At 51.8% G+C, this 23,177-nt stretch overlaps 1 protein-coding gene across 5 annotated transcripts in view; it reads right to left on the bottom strand.

The window, feature by feature from the left end:
* GMDS (GDP-mannose 4,6-dehydratase) overlaps positions 1-23,177 on the bottom strand; it is a 419,605-nt gene that overhangs the window by 340,038 nt on the left and 56,390 nt on the right. Inside the window, exon 1 of one of the 5 annotated variants that reach the window (XM_042237512.2) lies at positions 21,493-21,548. The exons of the other annotated variants lie outside the window; for them this stretch is intronic. Within the exon in view, the coding sequence (XP_042093446.1) occupies positions 21,493-21,495 (3 nt within the window). The 5' untranslated portion in view covers positions 21,496-21,548. Of the gene's footprint in view, positions 1-21,492; positions 21,549-23,177 lie in introns of those variants that run through there. 5 annotated transcript variants of the gene reach the window in all.

The raw sequence follows: 23,177 nt of genomic DNA, 5'->3' as shown, positions 1-23,177 counted from the left end.
CAGATTTCGGTGCCTGGGGCTGCAGCTGTGTCCCTGAGTAGTTGTATCCCTCACCTCCGTGAAATGTTCCAGATATAAACCCATAAAATTCACAGCAACTCTAGAAGTTAACTGAATCGTATTTTGATTGTAGGATAAAAATTATCTAAAATTTCACATCTATGAAAAGCTGAAAGAAGTGGAGGAAAGTCCCCTGTTCTCCTGATGTCCAGAGAAGGCTGAAATAGCCCTGAAGACCCTCATGCCCACCCACGACCGCACACGGATGTGCCTGGACACCCCCCTTCCCGGAGAGAGGAGGGACCATTTCTCCTCTCTTTTCAAACGTGGACCCTCTTCCAGCCCAGAGGACGAATGAGAAGAATGCTGTTTCAGATGCAACCTGAGCACCTGGCCCCTCCGAAATGCACCTGAATCAGACCGTACATTTCGGCCAAAGCACTGCAGGAAGCTTCTTCTCACAAAGGAAGACAAGCACAAGCAGAATTGGGTGAAGAACAGACCACTGATAAAATGAACTTCCTTGTTTACATCACCTGGAACACCAGGAAGTAACACACCCCTTCTGCAAGAAGAGAGCCTCACCAACACTGCCTGCCATGTGCTTTAACTCTAGGTGGGCCAATAACTCTACTGTAAGTCTAGTGCGCCGGTCTCTCTAAAGCGAGTCTGGAGTGCTGGTGTCTCTACAGCGTGTCTAGGTGTGCCCGGCCTCTCCACAGCGAGTCTTGGTGTCCTGGTCGCTCTACAGCAAGTCTAGTGTGCCAGTCGCTGTCCAGCAAGCATTTTCAGCTAACCGCAGTTACAGTAGCAAAGTCATCTGTACCTCCAGCGAGAGAAGCAGACGCCTCACAGGTGAACAGAAGACACTGCTGTGAACTGGAACGAGACTGCCCCTGGGAAGACGAGCTCTGGCAGCGTGAGAAACCCAGAGGCAGGATGCCCAGGGAAAGCATTTTCACCAGGCGCACGGCTGCAACACAAATCACTGGACAAAATCTCCGTCAAAAACACAGATTTCAAAAAGCCAAAGGGATTAATAAATCCCACTGTCTCATTTTACAGGTCAGGAAATGGAGACTGAAAACACTAAATGTTCAGTGTCCAGTCACACAGTCAGGAAGGAGCAGAATGTTACAAAAAGGAAAGAAAGAGAGAAAAGAAAAAAACAGCTATCCAGACTCTCAGGTCTCAGGATTTTCCACTTAAAGGCACTGTGAAAAGAACTCAACCGGAGAGACTGGACTGGCGCCTACAGCTGAGCAGCAGGCGGAGGACCGAGACACAGCCCCCAAGGGTTAGGAGGGCAAACACAGACTGACAGGCGGGTCCGCAGGACTCAGGACCCCGCCAGTACATAAGACATACAAATGGTCCCACTCCTGCAGTCTTTAGAGTTGGAAACTATTTATTTCCCCACAAAAGCTGAGGTCGCCAAAGGGCAGATTCTCACTCCGTGATTCACCCCCTTGTAGAGAGAAGCGGTATCCCTGGTGGCTCAGATGGTAACGAATCTACCTGCCATGCAGGAGACTCGGGTTCGATGCCTCTGGGTCAAGAAGACTCCCTGGAGAAGGGAATGGCCACCTTCTGCAATATTCTTGTCCAGAGAATCCGGTGGACAGAGGAGCCTGGCGGGCTGCAGTCCCTGGGGTCACAAAGGGTCAGACACGACTGAGCAGCATTCATTTTCAGAGACCAGTGACCAGCAGTTGCTGCACAACCAAGAACAAGGGACACTCCTTTCTGACACGGACCCCCTGCTGGGCAAGAGCCACTGCACACACACCTCACACAGGCACAGTTCACACGTGCACGCCTCACACACACACTGCACACCGCATACACACACGCACGCCACACACCTCACACACCGCACACAGGCACAGTTCACAGGTGCACACCTCACACGCACACTGCACACCTCATACACACACGCATGCCACATGCCTCACACAAGCACAGTTCACATGTGCACACTGCACACACACACTGCACACCTCATACACGCATGCCACACGCCTCACACACCGCACACAGTCACAGTTCACACATGCACACCGCACACACGCACACGCACACCGCATACACACACTCATGCCACACCTCACACCTCACACAAGCACAGTCCACAGGTGCACACCTCACATGCACACTGCACACCTCATACACACACGCACGCCACACGCCTCACACACTGCACACAGGCACAGTTCACAGGTGCACACAGCACACACGCACACGCACACCTCATACACACGCACATCACACACCTCACACACCTCACACAAGCACAGTTCACACGTGCACGCCTCATACGCACACTGCACACCTCATACACACATGCACGCCACACGCCTCACACACCGCACACAGGCACAGTTCACAGGTGCACACCTCACACACACACTGCACACCGCATACACACACACGCCACATGCCTCACACAAGCACAGCTCACATGTGCACACCGCACACGCACACTGCACACCTCATACACGCATGCCACACACCTCATACACCGCACACAGTCACAGTTCACACATGCACACCGCACACACGCACACCGCATACACACACGCATGCCACACGCCTCACACACCGCACACAGGCACAGTTCACACGTGCACACCTCACATGCACACTGCACACCTCATACACACACGCACGCCACACGCCTCACACACCGCACACAGGCACAGTTCACAGGTGCACACAGCACACACGCACACGCACACCTCATACACACGCACATCACACGCCTCACACACCTCACACAAGCACAGTTCACATGTGCATGCCTCACACGCACACTGCACACCTCATACACACACGCACGCCACACGCCTCACACACCGCACACAGGCACAGTTCACAGGTGCACACCTCACACACACACTGCACACCGCATACACACACACGCCACATGCCTCACACAAGCACAGCTCACATGTGCACACTGCACACGCACACTGCACACCTCATACACGCATGCCACACACCTCATACACCGCACACAGTCACAGTTCACACATGCACACCGCACACACGCACACCGCATACACACACGCATGCCACACCTCACACCTCACACAGGCACAGTTCACACGTGCACACCGCACACACACACTGCACACCGCACACACACACACACATGCCACACGCCTCATACACCACACACAGGTACAGTTCACACGTGCACACCGCACACACGCACACCGCATACACACATGCACGCCACACGCCTCACACGGCATCATGCATCCAGCGGTGACCCTGGCTCTGCTGCTGGCCCAGGGCCTCCTAGGAAACCGTGATGAGCTGGAAGGTTAAGCGCAGCCTTTCAGAAAGAGGCTGGACACCCGCCACCACTATCAGCCTAAACATCACTCCATCTTCAGTTCTTTTCCATGAGCACTCTCAAAATTTTGTAACGCTAATTTCAAATCAACATTCAATTTCAAAAGATTCGAATATTAAGTCCTGTGTCTAATGGTAAACTTAATATAAAATATCGTAGAGGAAAGAAATCATCTAGAAAGTTAATTTTAGAAAATATTATATTTTCAGCTTGACAGGTTAAAAAATGATGTTTTCCTTTCCATTTTTTGATCAGGATATTATTAAGACTGACGACGTTTTTGTGTTTATGACTGTGTGCCCTGTTTCTTCCGGAAATCATTCATTCTTCTCTTTGGTTTTTCTTACACGTTTTTCTAGTAGGCTGTATTTCCTCAATTAGTTTCTTTCTCTAAGCATCTAGAAAATTACAAAACCGACTAATCTCTATCTCCAATAAAAGACACTCAAAAAATATTTGGAACTAGGTGAGCAGAGATTTTTAGTGGTAACTGGCTCAAAATTCATTCCTTTCAAACTGCAAATGATCGTTGTAAACTCTTGGTTTAATGAGCAAAGAAGAATGAAAACACAAAACCCTGAACTCCGGGGCATCGACGCAGCACCGCACTCAGCAGCACCTCTGACTCCAGCACAGCAAACGCTTTTCTGTGCTTCAGGAAACGCGTAAGAAAAGCGGGCTTAGAGGGAAGAGCTGCCAGTGAGGCGCAGAAAGATCGTCTCTGACCACGTGGTTGGAAGGAGGAGGACGGTTCAGACAGCGCAGCACAGCCCCAGAAGCACACCCAGAGGGGCTGAGCACACGCGTGCCTGGGTGGGTGCGCCACGCACGCGGCGCGTGGAGGCGTCCTGTGGGGCTAGCTGCCCGCCTCCCACCCGCCGCCCCTCCCGTTTAAAACACAAGCCCCTTCGGTCTGAACCCTGTGCCGTTTCTGTCTCGATCGTACGCGCGCGCTGGAGCTCCTGCGCCTCCCCGTGCGACCTGGTGTGACTGCAGGTGGCAACGACGCCAGCACCAGCACCAGGTGGGAGCGCTGACTCGGCACGCGGGCTTCGCAGCCCTGCTCCCAGTGCTCCACGCCACTGTCACGCCTTCACAACCGCCTCTGCAGTGGGCACTACCATTACATCCATTTTACAGGTGAGCAAACTGAGACCACGCCACACGCAGGAGACCCCAGCTGCAAAGCAGAAAGGATCACACTGCAGAGACTTGTAACGATGTATATGGCACCTGCTTCACTAAATAGGGTCAATCGCTCCGTAAGGACGGGCCCACCAATGCTGGGACATAAAATCCAGTCTCTACAGAACTTGTTAACAAAGCAAAGTGTCACAGACTAGTGACCCTCAAACCCTCACCAGGCCATGGGTGTCGGGGAACAGAGGACAGAGAGGAAGCCAGGGCCTCAGTCCCTCGCTCCAGTCCTCAGAGTATCTGGGAAGCCAGGCACTTCCTGACCGAGATAGGACTAGACGTCCACGCTGGCTTGGATCCCCAGCTTCACACGGGTCAGCAGGCCCACACGTGGACGGATGAGCCAGTTAATCTGTGCGGCTGTCACAGTGCCCACTGTTGGTGTACCAGGAGATGCAGGAGTCCCGGGCAGAGGCAGGGCGGGATAAAAGGAAGGCTAAGAAACACTCAAACCGGCCCATCCTAAAGGAAATCAACCCTGAATACTGACTGGAAGGACTGCTGCTGAAGCTGAAGCTCCAGTACTTTGACCACCTGACGGGAAGAACTGACTCATTGAAAAAGACCCCAGTGCTGAGAAAGATTGAAGGCAGGAAGAGAAGGGGACGACAGACGATGAGATGGTTGGATGGCATCACCGACTCGATGGACATGAGTCTGAGAAAACTCTGGATAGTGAAGCACAGAGAAGCCTGGGGTGCTGCAGTCCATGCTGTTGCCAAGAGCTGGACACGACTTAGCGACTGAACAAGATGCGCGTCCCCAGGACGTCACCTGTGCTGGACAGCATGGCGCTCTGCGGAAATCCATCACCACCCTCCAGCAGAAAATCAAGGTGGGAGGAAACCGAGGAAATACGAGACGCATATCCCCGTCAAAGTCCCCTGAAAGGTCTGCCTAACTGGCCAGTTCAGTGCTGCTGTGAATCGCCTCTTTCAAGTTTAGAACAATATTCTAACTGAAAGTCTTCATAACTCAGGGCTCCAGATACATCGATAAAGGTTGGTTCAGATCTGTAGAAAGGAGAATAATAAATCACAGGTAAACTTCATGCTTAAAATAATCTCTTTGTAATAAATAGGCACATACATTAAAACTGTACAAAAATGGAAAACAGGGTTTCTCTTTCCTCTTCCTTTTCTTGTTATCGCTCAGAGTGACGGTCCACACAATTAAGGGCTGTTTCTTTGCAAAGCACATGCTTGCACAGCTCCAATCACCCAAGTGATTTATGGAGGAAATGACTTTTTGCAGGTACTCTAACCAAAACAGAGCCGCACTTTGTCCAGTGTTCAAGGCCATGCTTAATGAAAACTTCGAATTTGGAAGAAAAAAAAAAGTAGTACTGAAAAGGGAAGAATTATTAAATTTTAGTATTTACCTGATTTATTAACATTTCCTCGTGCATTTCTTTTTATAATCTGTGCCCTGCCTAATGGAGGAAGAAAAAGCAAGTGTCCTCTTATTTTCCGGCTTTAAAAGGGTCATGAGAATAACAAAAGGACACACGTATATTGATGGCCGCATCTGTTTCCACTTTACTACACGTCCAGTTATGAGGGTGTCACTTCAATGTCACCGTTGGTGATAAGTAGAGTTGAGCTATTTGCAAACATTCTTGCTCTTTTTAACCTGATTTCTTTCAGGGATAAACGTACCTGGCACAGTCAGGTGAGACTTCCTGTCACAGGTACAGCCGTGACAGACACACCACCTGGGGAGCCCTGGGGCCCTGCAGTCCTCTCTGCAAGCGTGGAGCTCCCAGGAAGCCGGGGACCCTGCAGGTAACAGAAGAGCCGCACGGGGCGAGAGCTGTGGCTCGTGAGACCTAGAGCCACTGGAAGATGGCGCAAGTCAAGCCCACGCACAGGCGTCAGCGAGAAGTGTGTCAGCGTCCACCCAGAAAGCCACCCATCATCAAGTGACCCAAGATGACGCTCGGGGGGCAAGAGCGTCCTGGCGAGGCAAGGACGGGCAAGAGCGGCACACCTCTGGCTAATCTCGGCGGGCACCTGGCGTGCGGGTGGTCATCCCTTGCGTACTTGCTGGGTGGTGCTTTTATGCGGGAAGGTCCTGCCACTCAGAGGAGGGGCCAAAAAGCATTTTGCGGGGAAATTGCACGTTGAAAAGCGCGCACCTCCACCCAGCCGGCGGCCATCTCTGCGGTCACTGCCTCCGAGGCCCTGCAGGCAGGGGCGTCTGTCCCCGCCCAGCCCCTCCCAGACACAAGGAGAGGACAGGCTCCCGGACTCCGACGGGGCAGCTTCTGCAGGTGCCCGCTGTTGGCCACTGTCATCTCGCCGCTGTGCCCTCTCTCACCAACAGCAACGGGGCTCAGCCTGTACACAACCACGCACTTCGGTTTTTAAGGAGCTTCTCGGTTACATTTTTCAACGTGTGTCCGGTATAAGGACACACTGGGGGTCCCTGACAAAGCCTGGGAAAATCCCGACCCAAGACGAATCCTGGAAGGCATGTAATTCAGGCAGCTAAGTCTGGACCGTACAGGAACAAGCCGCACAGAACCACTGCAGGGCTCTGAGAAGCGCTGGAGTTTACCCAGGGACGACCCAAGCCTGGATTCTGGTGGTGTCAAGGTGGCAGAAAACGCGGCTTCGGAAACGCCCCGTGTGACGGCACTGCAGGCTCCCCTCAGCCACCCCGGTGATCCCACCACCTCCAGGCAGGGACACCAGACTCTCGGGAGGGACACCAGGCAGCTGAGGGGGCTCCGGAAGGTGACAAGTGAGACACGGCACGGAAGGAGCAAAGGAGCGTGGTTTCCAAGAAAATATCCCACGGGGAACAAAACAGCAGTGCCTGCAAGTAACTCAAAATCTAACACAAAACAAAAAGGAAGGCACGCGAGGATTCCATAAAAGCCAGCACTGAAGGACCCCGGGGAGGGGCCAGGCCCCACAGGAGGCCCCCGGCCCTTCAGAGACTCTCTCGGGAACCGGCAACCCTCGGGGGAGGAGAAGGCCCACACCAGGGAGGAAGTGGACCCAGAAGAGCCACAGCCTCCGGACGCTCAGGCCCCAGGCCCCGAGCTGGTCCCAGGCCTCTGGCACAGCCGCACGTGCACCTGGGATAATCACTGCGAGAAAAACACTGCCAAGCGAGGGTCAGATTCCAAATCTTCAGCAAGCCGTAGCTCGGCACTAGCCCACCAGAGCCCACCAGGTCCCGTGCCCACAGGCGGGAACCCACTGTGCACCCGCCTTCGGAGAACGGCTGACGTGACCTGCAGCTGAAAACAAGCTCAGAAAAGGCAGGAAGGGAGGGAGGAGGGGAAAATGAGCGCTGCTCGACACCCTCCTGTGAGCAACAAAGGTCCCCAGGCCGAGGAGGCCACGGGACGGAGGGGAGGACGGCCAGGTAGGCAGGGGCCGCCTTCCACTCGCCGGCCAGCTGACCACAGGGCCCAGCGGCCACACACCGGGCACCGCGCCTCCAAGTGTCCGCTTGGCACCTTCTGTGAAAGCTAATTACAGGCCGGGGCGTCTGGGCGTAGCTCTGGTTGCGTTCTCTGTCTCCATCTCCGTGTCTCCGTGTGTCTGTCTGTCTCTGTCTGTCTCTGCCCCCGGCTCTCTGTCTCCAACCCCCTCTCCCCTTCTCCCCCTGCACTCCCAAAGCACAGATGCAGGTCCCGCTGGTCTCAGGCTCAGGCACCCCTTGGCAGCAGAGTCGAACAGGTCAGTGCCCAACAACGGGCGCGCGTGTTCTGCTACAAGGCGGAGGTAAACTATGGCACCTGGACAAAGACCTTGCCATGGGGCCTTCACAGCATGTTTACCACGAGCCAGTTTCAACTGCACGTGTCTGCCTCTAGGCCTTGAGACAAAGGGGAGAGACAGTTCATGCACAAAGCTGAAGGGGCTATTTACTAAAAGCGTAACATCAGTCTAAAATAGGACCTGTTATGAGTCGAACACTGTCCCCTGAAAATACATCTGTTGAAGCCCTAATTCCCAGGGCCTCAGAAATTAATTGAATTTGAATAACTGAGTTATTTGTGACCTTATTTGAAATAGGGTCATTGTGGATGAAATTAGTTAAGATGTCATCATATTAGACTAGGTGGACCCTATTCTGATATGAGACGGTTGTGGCTCAGACGGTAAAGTGTCTCCCTACAGTGCGGGAGACCCGAGTCTGATCCCTGGGTCGGGAAGTTACCCTGGAGAAGGAAATGGCAACCTACTCCAGTATTCTTGCCTGGAAAATCCCATGGACGGAGGAGCCCGGTAGGCTACAGTCCATGGGGTCGCAAGGAGTGGGACACGACTGAGCGGCTTCACTTCACTTCACTTCTTTCTGATATGAGGGCTTCCCAGGTGGCTCAGTGGTAAAAGAATGTGCCCACAATGCAGGAGACACGGGTTCAGTCCCTGGGTCAGGAAGCTCCACCGGAGGAGGAAACGGCAGCCCACTCCAGTGCTACTGCCTGGGAAATCCCATGGACAGAGGAGCCTGGCGGGCTAGAGTCCCTGGGGTCACAGAGTCGGATGCCACTTAGCAACGTAAGCAACAACAGGTTCTGACGTGAGCAGGGTCCTGCGAAAGAGGGGAGTTTGGACGCAGACACACAGGGAGACACCCTGTGAAGACGGAGGCAAAGGCCAAGGTGATACTTCAGAAACCAAAATGCCAAACTTGCCAGCACACCAGCCCGCGGGGCGCCGGGAGCCGGCCCACCCTCCAGGCCTGAAGGAGGGACCACCGTGTGGACGACCTGATCCCGGACATCAGGAGCAGGAGAAAAGGAGCCCCCGGCCTGCGATGCCCTGTGAAGGGGCCCCGGCAGCAGGCGCGGGACGGGGGGCGGGGCCGCCGAGACGGCTCACAGGGCACCACCCGCCCGGCGCTCTCACCCGGCCTGGCCCTTGCCTCCAGCCTAGCGGGGATCACCAGGAGACCCCCAACTTGTGATCCCAAAAAGTTTCAGATCTACAGGAAAGTGACGAAACACCCATTACCTTGCATGCGGCTCACCTGCTGGCGGGTTTTCACACCTGTCTCATCTCCGTCTCACACGTGCGTGCGCTCACTTTGCTGTTGGCGGGAGACCCACGTGGGAGCACGCTGCGGCCACACAGCGACAGAGCGACACTCCGCCCTTCGCGAGCTTCCTCGGCACGCGGTTCCCAGGGGCCTGGAAGCTCTCCTCTGACCTCAGCACCGCTAACGTAGTCAATTCCTAACTTTCCCAGTTAATCAGTTCAGTTGCTCAGTCACGTCCGACTCTTTGCGACCCCTTGGACCACAGGCCTTCCTGTCCATCACCAACTCCTGGAGTTTGCTCAAACTCATGTCCATCGAGTCGGTGATGCCATCCACCCATCTCATCCTAGGGCAACTTTCCCAATTGCCCTCAAAATGTTTTAATAACGGTTTGTTTTTTTCAACCCAAGACCCAGCTGTGGTCCGTGCATTGCGTGTGTGTGCGTGCACTCAGCTGCTCAGTCATGACTGACTCTTTGTGACCCCATGGACTGTAGCACACCAGGCTCCTCTGTCCATGGGGTTCTCCAGGCAAGACTACTGGAGAGGGTTGCCATTTCCTCTGCCAGGGGATCTTCCCGACCCAGGGGTCGAGCCCATGTCTCCTGCGTCTCCTGCACCGGCGGGTGGGAGCCGCCTAGGCAGCCCCATCTAACTTAAATCAGTAAACTCTGCATCTGTGGAAGCAATGCTTCAGGGTCCGCAGGGGTGAGCAGGGCCGACCAGAAGCTGGAAGAGCAGCTAAGGAGGGAGACAAATAGAAAACCACCCAAGTCCAGGAGAGGGGGTGAGTCCCAAACATGGGTGGTGATGATGACCACGTAAGAGACGGGCAGAGCAGGCAGTTAGAGGGCTGGAGAGAGGAAGAGATTTCAGCTGCCCAGAGGAAGGGTGCATGCTGGGTGGGCTGGCTGAGGGGGACAGGTGATGCTCCGTTTCAGGCATCCTGAGCTCCAGGCAGTGACAGCGGACGGACGCATCCAGCAGGAGATCCACGGCGGGTGAAGACGGGACTTGATCAAATTATATCATCACGAGTGGTCCTTGCGGCCCTTGAAGAGCAAAGGTTCCGAGATAATGTCAGACGAAGCCAGGCTTCACGGCTCCTTCGGGTGTTCTTCTGGGAGCGACTTCTTCCCTAACTTTGAGAAGCAGAGACCTGCTTCTCAACCACCTCCCGAGCAAGGGGGGGGAACAGCTATATTATGACACAGATGTGTGATTTTCCTATTCAACTGGACAGTAGGTCCCCGAAGGGCTGAGCAACCGGCCATCCTCCTCCTCAGAGAACCTTCTACGGCAGCGCTGTTCACACAGAGCGTGTGACCTGCCTTCTAAACGTCTAAATCCAGGAAGGGGAGCTTGTCAGGTAGAAGCAGACAGGCGAACTCGTGACGATGAGTTCGGGGCCAGCCTCTGCAAGATGTCAAGGAACTTAACAAAGTGAGATGAAGAAGAAGACCCCGGGTGCCGGGTATGGAGACGTGAAGGACGGAGGCACCGCTGACCCTGCACCAGGGGCCAGGGCCGCAGGATCACACGGCAGGGGCAAGCAGGAGTCCATTCTGACTGAAGCTTATTCTGTTCAGCCTTAAATTCAGAATGTCTAAGGTCTTTCAATTTTTTTAAAATGGATAGACTAGTTTTTAAAATATTTATTTGGCTGTGTTGGGTCCTCGCTGCAATATGAAGGATCTTTTGTCAAGATGCTCGGACTTCCTGGCTGCACACGCCCTGCAGCATGTGGGATCTTAGTTTCCAGACCAGGGACTGGACCCGTGTCCCCTGCAACAGAAGGCAAGTTCTTACCCACCAGACCACCGGGGAAGCCTCCAGTCTTCTGATACGTTCGCCAAAGGTAGTATTTTGGAGCAAAAAAGAAAAATAAAACACTCCAAAAACTATTCAGTTTTGACAAAACCTAAAAAAGGTTACCAGTTGGCCAAAAAGCTGACCAGTGACGCTCTGACACAAACCGTGATGACAGTCAAGACAGAGCTCCCTAAGCTCCGGCCCACGGGCTCCACGAGACACGGGGCGGCCCACGGGCTCCACGAAACGGGGGGCGGTCCACGGGCTCCACCAGACACAGGGCGGCCCACGGGCGCACACACGCTCCGGCCCACGGGTCCCACGAGACGCGGGGCGGCCCACGGCTCCACCAGACGGGGGGCGGCCCACGGGCTCCACCAGACAGGGGGCGGCCCGCACACACGCTCCGGCTCACGGGCTCCACCAGACACGGGGCCAGCCCGCACACACGCTCCGGCCCACGGGCTCCACCAGACACAGGGCGGCCCACGGGCGCACACACGCTCCGGCCCATGGGCCCCACGAGACGCGGGGCGGCCCACAGGTCCCACGAGACGCGGGGCGGCCCACGGCTCCACCAGACGGGGGGCGGCCCACGGGCTCCACCAGACAGGGGGCGGCCCGCACACACGCTCCGGCTCACGGGCTCCACCAGACACGGGGCCAGCCTGCACACACGCTCCGGCCCACGGGCTCCACCAGACACGGGGCCAGCCCACGGACATGCTCCAGCCCAGCAGGCTCCACAAGACAGGGGGCCGGCTCACAGGCTCCACCAGACACGGGGCCGGCCCGCACACACGCTCCAGCTCACGGGCTCCACCAGACACGGGGCCAGCCCGCACACACGCTCCGGCCCATGGGCCCCACGAGACGCGGGGCGGCCCACAGGTCCCACGAGACGCGGGGCGGCCCACGGCTCCACCAGACGGGGGGCGGCCCACGGGCTCCACCAGACAGGGGGCGGCCCGCACACACGCTCCGGCCCACGGGCTCCACCAGACACGGGGCGGCCCACAGGCTCCACCGAGACACGGAGCCAGCCCACACACATGCTCCGGCCCAGCGGGCTCCACGAGACACGAAACGAACCCACACACACGTTCAAAGCCCTTCCTTTCACAGCCATGTGACGTGGGCTACAGCTGAGATGGAGGCAGGCGATTCTGAACCTACACTTTCCAGTGACTCGGTCCAACAGGTTAGGACATTTTGATAATATTCCAAAGCGGGGAGGAAAGACCTAGATTCAGACTGCTGTAACTTTGAAGCCCTGGAGTTAATACTCTCCCGTCTGGCGTTCAGACAGTGGAGATCCTTGCTCGGCGCCCAGCCCTCACCCTGAAGCCCCCACATTATCAGCGCGGCTCCGCCCCAGCCACGTCTCCGCGGCCATCACCACCCACCACGGGGCAGCAGCGCCAGGCTGAGACTCTCCACAGAGGCTTAGCTCTTGCCTACAGTGCAGACCACACTACAAAACGGGGCTTTTCCTAAGGTCCTCAAGAGAATGCAGAGGTATCTCCAAGCCTAGTAAAGTGCTGCAGAAAAACTCCCCTGAGCATTCTAGATAATTTAGCAACTTAGAAACTAAAAGTCCTTAGATGTTATGCATAATGAAATAGATGTGTTGCTGACAAGATGTCTTAACAAAATATTTATATATTGACTCACATTTAAAATATGTTAGGAGTATCCCTTTTTTAAAAGACGCCTGTGTGAAGCCTCTGGAAAGGTGGCATGTTAGATGTTCTCCAAGCAGGGCCCCCACACGGTGCAGCCAAGCCCCCTGCTCCAGTCCAGTGTTTGGAAACACATTCTTACTATCCCTGGAAGCACTTTCACATTTCTGTCAGATGTTGAGTGAGCAACAGGGTAAATAACGTTTCAAAAGCATTTCTCGAGCAGTAAAACCTTCAGTTCCCAGCTAACGGGGCTGATCCAAAGTAAATGAAAGGCTGGTGTGACTCAGCGAGTGTGTGAAAACCTCCAGTTAATGGATCTATTCAGGGACTCGGCACGCACTTGGGAGTCATAAGTCAGGCAGCCGGGCATCAACGCCAGCCTGGGCGCCTGCCCACACCTGAGGCAGGGGCGGCAGGGGTTCTCGGGGACCCAGGTCCCACCAGTTCTGGGGGAGAGATGGCACCCAGGGGGCAGAGCAGGTCCAGGAACCCACAGGAGAGAAGGGAGAGATAGCTCCTGCGGATTCCTCTGGAAGCCCTCAGGTGCACCCGCGGAGGTACCACTGCCTGGCTGGGCTCCCAGAGCACCGTCGACACGGTCACGAGTCACTAATCAGAGGTGGAGACGGCCTCAGAGGTCGAGTACTTCAATCACCCCACTAGGGAGGAGATCGAGACCTTGACAATGGAACACAGACGAAAACAAATGGAAACTGCTTTCCTGCTTGTCCAAGGCTGCCTCCGACAGCTCAGGAAGGACAGGCTCTACCCAGGAGAAAGGAAGAGGGGAGAGGGGGACGATGACTTTCCTGTTAGCCGGGAAGGGTCACTGGAGTGCCAGGGGTGCGGTTGGAAGAAGCCATCCGTTTAGCGGGCACCATTAAAAGGGGAATAAGGACGAGATGGGTCCCCTTCTCATGTGTTGACCTGCTACCGAGCTCGGGGCCATCTGCACGCCTCCTGCTCTTTGGAGCCTACCAGGTGGACAGTACAGAACTCGGGCGAACTGACGGGCAACAGACGTGCGCGTGCGCTAAGCAAGGGGCGTGCCGCACCCGAGTGCAGGTCCCTCAAGAGAGAAGGGCGGGACGGAACGCAGCGAAGCCGGGGCGGCGGCGGCCCGCGCTTCCAGGCCAGCCTGCAGACCCAGACGGCTCTGCGGCCCTGCCTGGACTCAAGGACGCAGGGCGCTGCTTAAAAGCGCGCCGACAAAGACGCCTTTAAGAAGCGTCAAAATAGATTCCTTTGAAGTGATTTTCACCGGCACGCCTCCAGCTTCCCTTCTCTTCCTATTTGCTGTTCCCCAGAACCAGCTGCGGCTATATTTAACCCACTTTACAAGCTGCGGGCAGACGGGCGCAAGCACAGCCCAGCCCAGGCCGGGTGCGCTCACTGAGCCCAGGCCTTTCGGGTCGGGAGTTTTCTTCTTTTTTTCTTTCTTGTTTTTTTTTTTTTTCCTAAGTGTCTTAAAAGTACCTCATACATTTTAGAAACAAGAAAAAACTACTTAGAAGCCCCTCCATGTTGACTTGTTATGTAGCTTTAGCCCTGAAATTTATTATTTCTTTAATTAATAACAAGACGGTCTTATGGCTAAAACTGCCATGATTCAGAATTCTTGGTCACGGTGTGCATTCTATCACTTCCACCAGAAAATGCTCGTTCCACCGAGGACGCAGCACCGGGGAAGGATCAGCACTGGTCCACGCCGTTCCCTTGAGGAGTCGGTGCACAGAGGCGAGCCGAACCAGGAACTGACCCGGCCGACGGGATCCAAACAGGCAGGAAGTAGGCCCGCGCCTCTCCGAGGGGACCCGGCCGCTGAAAGACTGCTCCTCTCACCAACACAAAACCACCCCCCTGGGGTTCTAGGGCAGGGACCCACCCAACAGGCTTTGCCATTTGTCACACTGTCCTGGGGAAACCACTGGTTTGGTTTTAGCTTTCTCATCTACAAAATTAGAAATTGAACTCGAAAATAATCTCTGAAATTATTTTTCACCTAAAAGAAGCAATTGTTTCAAATTAATAATGACAGTAATTAAAACAAAATGACGTTCAACAGACTGGATGTCTCCGCAGTATCTGCCCCGTGACCTTCGGGAGTGTTGCTCTTACCAGTATTATTTAATAAGCACTAACAAGATGCATGGAAAACTGCTCCTGGCAGATATGTACAAGTACTAACACAGAACACTTGATTTTCCCAGTTTCGATCTCTCTCTAGGAGAGTTCCACAGCGTCTCTGCACTGCTTTCACTTCCTCCTCTAGATCACTGTGCTGTCTTTACGAATGTGAGCCACGAAAGCACAGGCTGCGATGGAGCCAATTCTTTTTCCCAGGTAAACAAGCTCACAGCTATCCGTTTGAAGCGGACTCAGAATGCTTCTTGCTGCCTCCCCAGCGGTTTTCAGAGACACTGCTCCACACCGGCGTTTGCTAATCTCCACTAGTTTCCGAATTAAAGTCTGCATGTTACGGTAAAAGTCCACCATACTGATGGGCTGCACACAAGCTGACAGGTCCCCATCAGAAGCACAGGCCTTCCTCTAATACGAAATATCAGTGCTGCAGAGAAACAGCTAGGTCCATATTGTTATCCCCTTAGACTTCGACTTCACATTTTTATAAACAGCATGCAAATACCCTTTATTAGATAGAAAACTAAATTCAAGCCTTTTAACATCCTTAAAAGGCTATTTATACTCAAGCTAAATTCACTCCAAATATTTTATTGGTCAATGTGAAAGAGTTTAAATTAATAAGAATTTCCTCCTGCTACTAGTGAATGAAATCAGATGAGGAAGAGCCTAGAAATGGTCATTTTGCAGATGATGCAACTGTATACTTAAAAACAAGCATCTATTAAATTACCTGGTTACAAAATTATTAATCAAAATCAAGAGCTTTCTAATTAATAAACAATAAAGTTATACTGAGGGGAAATATCCTATTTATACTAGCAAGGAAAGTTGAACACCTAGAAATAGTAAGATATTATTAATAACAGAAATCATATAAAGAAAACTTTAAACATGTCAAAGATATATAAAAAGAGGTATTTTAAAATAGCCAAGGATGATCTTTATTCTTGGATTAGAAGATTCAACATTATGGAGATATCCACTAACCCTAATTAACCTTGAACTTGATTTAATGCCAGATTATCGGGTTTGGGACAGAAAGTGACAAAATTATATGCTAGAGTCAAACAAACATGAAGAATGAACGGGAATCCTGAACAAGATCAGCAGGGACTGACCCATGTTAGCCACGGAGCTACACACTATGAGAGCCTGATAAAGGTGAGAGGCATCGCAACGCACTCAGAACCTCGATGCAGCCCGAGGCAGGCAAGACCCGGGGGCAAGTTTCAACCAATGTGGAGAAGATGGAGCTTGAATAAATGACGCTGAGAAATCAGTGCTTTAGGAAAAAAATAAAGTTACAGCCTTGCCTCGGTCCTGATACTGAACTATATTCCAAGCCCAACAAAGCTGACAAACACAATCTTAAATACACTAGAATGGATAAAGGTATTTATAACTTTAGAGCAAGGACCATATTTAACAAGACACAATACCCAGATCACAGAGGAAAGGGCTGATGACTGACGAGGAAAAATTAAAGATATCTTTAGGGCCAAAAAATACCAGATAGTCAAAAGGCAAACGAGAAAATGGAGGGGGGAAGCTATCTTCAACATGACAAAAAGAGCTACAGTCCCCACACAGAAAGAACACATCTGAGAAGAAAGATCATTCAGTGTGAAACACAGGCACAGCTGTGAACAGGTAATTAACAGAGGACATACATATAAACAGACAATAAGCACATTCGCGACGACACTGACCCCCGCGCAAAATGAAACAGACACAGATCAAAAGGAGATGCCACCAGCATGCTTCTCACCAGCTGCACGTTTGCACTTAAACAAGAATGGCTACTCCTGCCCATGGCAGACGTCTACGCAGAACGCAACGTTCATGCACGTTCTAAAGGCTATGCATAGGCTTATGCATCAGAATATCCTTAAAAGATGCGATGAAACCTGCATTCTGAGGCAAGAAGAGAGGGCCGGGGAAGAACGTGACGGCAGAGACCTTCTGCCTCGTCCATCAACACTTTTGCATGAAAATCAAGAAGGCATTTAGTAAGGCTGCTTCCAGGTCCTCCTCTGTAAGTACTCTCTGCTCTTCCCGATGACACCTACAACTCCAAGTCATGATCACATTTGCTAGAAATTGAAAGAAAGAGATTTGATATTTATGGTAGATTTTAGAGACAAAAGTGGATATGAATCGTACAGAATATTTAGTCTTTCCTCTTAAGATGTTGGCCCACTGCACAGTTTTTCTGGACTTAAAAGGAAAATGGCTGTGAATACATACAATGATCCTATTTGAGAAATCTTTAATGTCTACTTCAGAAATTCTATTCAATATCAAAGTGGCACTTTAAATAAACGTTCTGTTCAGATTTCTGTTAATGACTTTCATTAACTAACACACAAAAACAATGTTTGAAAAGCACTCTTATCCTCAAAATTAAATTAAGGTACCGGGAAGTGGTTGGGATCTGTAATTCTGATTTTGGCACGCAGGATAGGAAAGAAAGTCAATGACCACAAGTATGCACCCACTCCACTTCCAACTCAAATTCAGTAAAGAATTTTTTCCACCTAAACTTAGGCCACTCAACATGCAGATATTCCGTCTGGTGCCACTCAAAACTCGCTCTCACAGCTAATTCTAAGTTTATAGTATTTGAGTAACAACATGTCGATAAGAGCACGCATTGAGACATAATTATACGAATGATCAGAGTGAAAACAGAATTTTTCAAACTATTTATCACTAAGGACCTGAGCTCCTGGCCAAACCTAATCTTGTGCTGAGCTTTATCTGGCTAAAGGCAAGTTAGATAAAAGCTTCCTATTGAGAAGACACAAAAAGAAAACAAATTTTTTAAAATTCTTTTAGAAGTTTCGCTTAGACCAAACTGGCGAGTCCAAAGAACCCTGCAATAGGTTGAGCCAAATGAGATGCAGTCCATGGCTTGCCTAGAGCTTTTTACCTGTTTCACATGCTCGACCTGATAGCAAAACTTAGACTAATGAATTCTCACAGCAGCTCTTCATTTTTTTCAAGGCACAATGCATGTAACCACGCTTTATTTTTTAAGTATTTTCCCAAACCAGAGGGGAGGCTCTTCCTGAAAGGACGCTCATCCCCAGGTCCTCCCATGACACGGGCAACTGAGAGAAACGGACTAACTTCTTTAAGTGAGACTTCACGTGCCCGGTGTGATACAACGCGGATGATTCAAACCACGGGGGATATGTCATCACCCACTGAGAGGTTACGTATAACCAGGCTACCCTCTACTGTTGCTCAGTAATTATATTTAAAGGCAAAATACAAACGGAGATGAGAAAGCAGAAAAAAGACAATGATGTTTTGCCTCCTGATTTCACAATTAACAAAGAAATCAGAAAAGTGGACAGTTTCCAAAAACTCAGTCATTTCACAAACAGACTTGAAAGGCAATTATCACTTGGGTGTGTATCTTTTGTGGCCAAGCCTTGTGACCAAATGGCCCAGATTGATTCTGGGTGTCTCTCGTGAAAGGAAGCGCTTGACTTTCCGCTGCCCACGGATGACAGCTCGGTGTTTCAGCCTAACGTCTCCTGACGGACAGAGGACTACGGTGTCCCAGGCAGAAGATAAGAAGAACACAACTACCCTAAAAGTTTCCAATGCGGGCACCGTGTGCACAGGCGTTCCTATTACCGAGCACTTGCGAAAACCAGACCCTTAAGAAAAATGAAGTGCGAGGAAGAGCTGTGATGCCAGCTTCCTCCCGAGCAAGAGCTCCATCCAACGGTCCTCGGCCGCAGCGGAGGGTGAGGAGCGGGATGGCTGCTCACGGGCGTTTTTGTGAAGATTTTACAAACGTATGTGAAACCAAAAGCAACGGCCATAAGGTGAAAAAGTCAGAAAAGGCACTTTGGACCAATCTGCTTACAGAGTCAAACAGGTATAAAGAGTGACCAGTCACAAAAGACAACTGAGGCTGTTTGGCACTTATCTAAAGTATTAGGATCACTTTTTTCTAAAGACTCAAGGAAGGGAGGATACTTACAAGTTATTGCTAAACGTTAAGGTAAATCAAAATGGATGCTGTAGTGTTCTTTAAATCTTTTCACCCTCTACCACTTTTTGCCCCTGGCTTTAGAAAATCAAAAATATTATTCAGTACTTTAAAAACTGGTCCCCCCATAACTGTAAGCTGTGTCACAACTGACTTTCAAGGCAAACTGTGAAGGATAAATACTGGAGGCAGAAAATCTTTCAATCACCTGGAATGAATTCAGAGGTAATTTATTCACACGTACATGCCTATTACTGTATTCTGGAAAAAAATGTTCTTACTCATAAAATAGCATTGATTCTTTTTTATTAAGAAATTCTAAGTCCTAGAAGGGAGCAGGCCACGCCTGGAAGTATTATCCCACGGCAAATGCTCATCGAATAAACCGTGAAATAAACTAGTGAGCTAATAAGAACTGGGCACGCGCCCGAAACTGATTTTCACAGTAAACTAAAAAGTCTTTGGTTTTTAAAAATGTGTTCTTAAAACACGTCTCTGATAACTAGTAAAATAAGATTGTATTGAAATTTTATTTTTTTCATAATAAAAAAAAATTTAAATTTCACAATGTGACAAACAAAAGGAGTGGCCTCCTTCTTTCCCTAAAGTCAGGTAAGGAGTAGAGAAGATGATTCGAAAATGAGGGTAAAAAAAGTATTTAAGAGTACATGTCATTTCGTCTCCCGGCAGGGGCGCTTTCGCATTTCCACGGTGAAGATGCTCCTGTTTATTTTCTTTCCACCAAACGGCAACCCGCAGTTTCTCCCAGGTCCTACTAAAATGAGGAGAAAGCCAGAGGCACTGAACTTTAAAGAAGAGCCAAGCACCGTAGTTATGCCCACGTCGCTAACCTCGCAAAGAGAACTCAGTCATCACCGAGCTGCGATTATTCAAGAGACGCACAGAACTAACCCAGAACTCTTTCCCTCCCCGTGCACACGCGCGTGCCTGTACGCTCAGCTGCTTCAGCCTGCCTTTTCACATTCCTGTGGGCTGCACCCCAGCAGGCTCCTCTGTCCGCGGGCTTCTCCCTGCACACAGCAAATTTTATTTCCTTGTATTTCAGGGGAGTTCTGCATCCGAGTCCAGTGCAGAGGTGGCACCGCTGACGGCCCTGTCTGGAACAGCAGCAGAGCCCAGGCTGTCTCACAGCCCCAGGACATCCCAGGACAGAGCTGCTCAGACCTTACTGTGCATCCAAACAGCACGACGTGTTCCAAAGCCAGTCCTGAGCCCGCCGAGCTGGGCAGGGCCAAGACTGCCTGTCTATGGGCCGGGCTTCAGGATGCGCGCCCAGGGGCACAAGCGCGCCTCTTTCTGAGCGAGGACCCCCGCTCGGTGGTTTCCGGGCTGGGGAAGGCACTGGCGCTGCGCGCCTCCGCCCGCCGACCCAGGACAGCTGACCGGGCGCCCGGGACCCGCGCTGGCCCGACGCACGGTGCATCTCAGCACCGAGGAGGCCAGAGCTCGTCTTATCGTGTGAGTAAATACTTCTGCTGCCAAGAGGAAGCCTACAGACAGAGGACAGACTTGCCAAGGAACTCGGGGCCTCGGCAATTAGCAAACCGCAGGCCACGACGCATCTTGTGTCAGTCGGAGATGAAGGGGAGCGCTTGCAAAAGGGCTTCACCGCTGGCCTGCTTTGTGTAAGGGAAAAAAAAACGGAATTTGTGAATGCCTCTATTACCCAATGCAAGTATGTGTTTCAGCCTACACCGATGCTGGCTCCCGTCTGCGGGATTCCTTTGCTTGGTGAGGGTGAGGTGAGGAGCAGAACACACACCCGTCCGGGCAGGCCTGGCCCGGGAGCCGCCCCTGCGGGGAGCAGCCCACCTGACACGGCTCGGACGCGCCGTCGCCTCCGAGGGGAAGGGAAGGCAAAGCCCAGCCTGGAAGCGCGTCCGCAGCGCCTCCCCGAAGGCGCCGCCTCTCGCCGCGCTGGTCCCCAGCCTTGTTTCCCTTCACAGCACTGATACCAGGAAGGTTACGGACAAACCCACAGAGAACACACATGCACGACTCTCCGCAGCACTGAGACCAGGGACGTTACGGAGCACACACAACGGGACACACGCGGGCCGCGAGCGAGGCAGAAGCCAAGTCTGCCTCAGGCCACACTCAAGCACCTCCCCGAGAGGGGCCCTGACTTACAGGAAGGAAACGCCTCCACCGTCCGGAAAGACTGGAACACAGGTGTCCCGGGACAACTGTTTGGGTTTGTTTCCCCTAAAAACTGAAGAAAGATGAAGCAAGATTTCCAATCCATCTCAAATACATACCATCTTGATTTCAAAATAAAATGGTGCTTCCCGCGTGACACGGCCTCACAGGACCTAGACGTGGGAACTTGCAGCTTTGGTGAGAGTCACAGGTCACAGCCGGGCGCTCTTCAGCAGACACGTCCCCGGACACCTGCTGATCGTGTGACTGCACACAGCCGCCACCTGCCTGCCCTTCCTTCATGCGGGGCACGCGGGCTGGGCCAGGGAGCACCCCTCTCGAGCCGTCCTCCCGCCAGGACACCCGGATATGGGCACCGAGGCTCTTCCTTTTCCAGCCGCCACAAGACGGCTGCAAGCTCCCTCTCGGTGTCCGTCCTACCAGCCCCCTGTCCCGCCGGCGGAGCAGCAGGGCCCTTCCCAGTCCACGGATGCTCGTGACAAACGCAGCCATGTACAGCGAGACTCCGCAAGGCTAACTCTGCAGGGGCAGATGGAAGCCGGTACTGACATGCCGGGCGAGCCATCACAGACCAAGGGGCTCAGTAAGATGAAAGGAGGACTCAGCACGCTTCCCCTCAGCACTCGGGAACTTTGACACTTTACATAATGCAACCAAAATCTCTCCACCACCTGTTATGTTAAACCAAGCCCAATTTTAAGGATAGAAAATCAGGCTTGCTTTAACATAACAGGTGGTGGAGAGATTTTGGTTGTATTTTCCTTATGATTATACAGTGGAAGTGAGAAATAGATTTAAAGGACTAGATCTGATAGACAGAATGCCTGATGAACTATGGGCGGAGGTTCGTGACACTGTACAGGAGACAGGGATCAACACCATCCCCATGGAAAAGAAATGCAAAAAAAGCAAAATGGCTGGCTGGGGAGGCCTTACAAATAGCTGTGAAAAGAAGAGCGGCGAAAAGCAAAGGAGAAAAGGAAAGATATAAGCATCTGAATGCAGAGTTCCAAAGAATAGCAAGAAGAGATAAGAAAGCCTTCTCAGCAATCAATGCAAAGAAATAGAGGAAAACAACAGAATGGGAAAGACTAGAGATCTCTTCAAGAAAATTAGAGATACCAAGGGAACATTTCATGCAAAGATGGGCTCGATAAAGGACAGAAATGGTATGGACCTAACAGAAGCAGAAGATATTAAGAAGAGGTGGCAAGAATACACAGAAGAACTGTACAAAAAGATCTTCATGACCCGGATAATCACGATGGTGTGATCACTCATCTAGAGCCAGACATCCTGGAATGTGAAGTCAAGTGGGCCTTAGAAAGAATCACTGCGAACAAAGCTAGTGGAGGTGATGGAATTCCAGTTCAGCTGTTTCAAATCCTGGAAGATGATGCTGTGAAAGTGCTGCACTCAATATGCCAGCAAATTTGGAAAACTCAGCAGTGGCCACAGGACTGCAAAAGGTCCGTTTTCATTCCAATTCCAAAGAAAGGCAATGCCAAAGAATGCTCAAACTACCACCCAATTGCACTCATCTCACATGCTAGTAAAGTAATGCTCAAAATTCTCCAAGCCAGGCTTCTGCAATATGTGAACCGTGAACTTCCAGATGTTCAAGCTGGTTTTAGAAAAGGCAGAGGAACCAGAGATCAAATTGCCAACATCCGCTGGATCATGGAAAAAGCAAGAGAGTTCCAGAAAAACATCTATTTCTGCTTTATTGACTATGCCGAAGCCTTTGACTGTGTGGATCACAATAAACTGTGGAAAATTCTGA

The sequence above is a fragment of the Ovis aries genome, chromosome 20, assembly GCF_016772045.2.
Source record: "Ovis aries strain OAR_USU_Benz2616 breed Rambouillet chromosome 20, ARS-UI_Ramb_v3.0, whole genome shotgun sequence".
Lineage (NCBI taxonomy): Eukaryota > Metazoa > Chordata > Mammalia > Artiodactyla > Bovidae > Ovis > Ovis aries.
The sequence above is the reverse complement of the archived record's forward strand: the minus strand, read 5'-3'. Positions and strand labels throughout refer to the sequence as shown.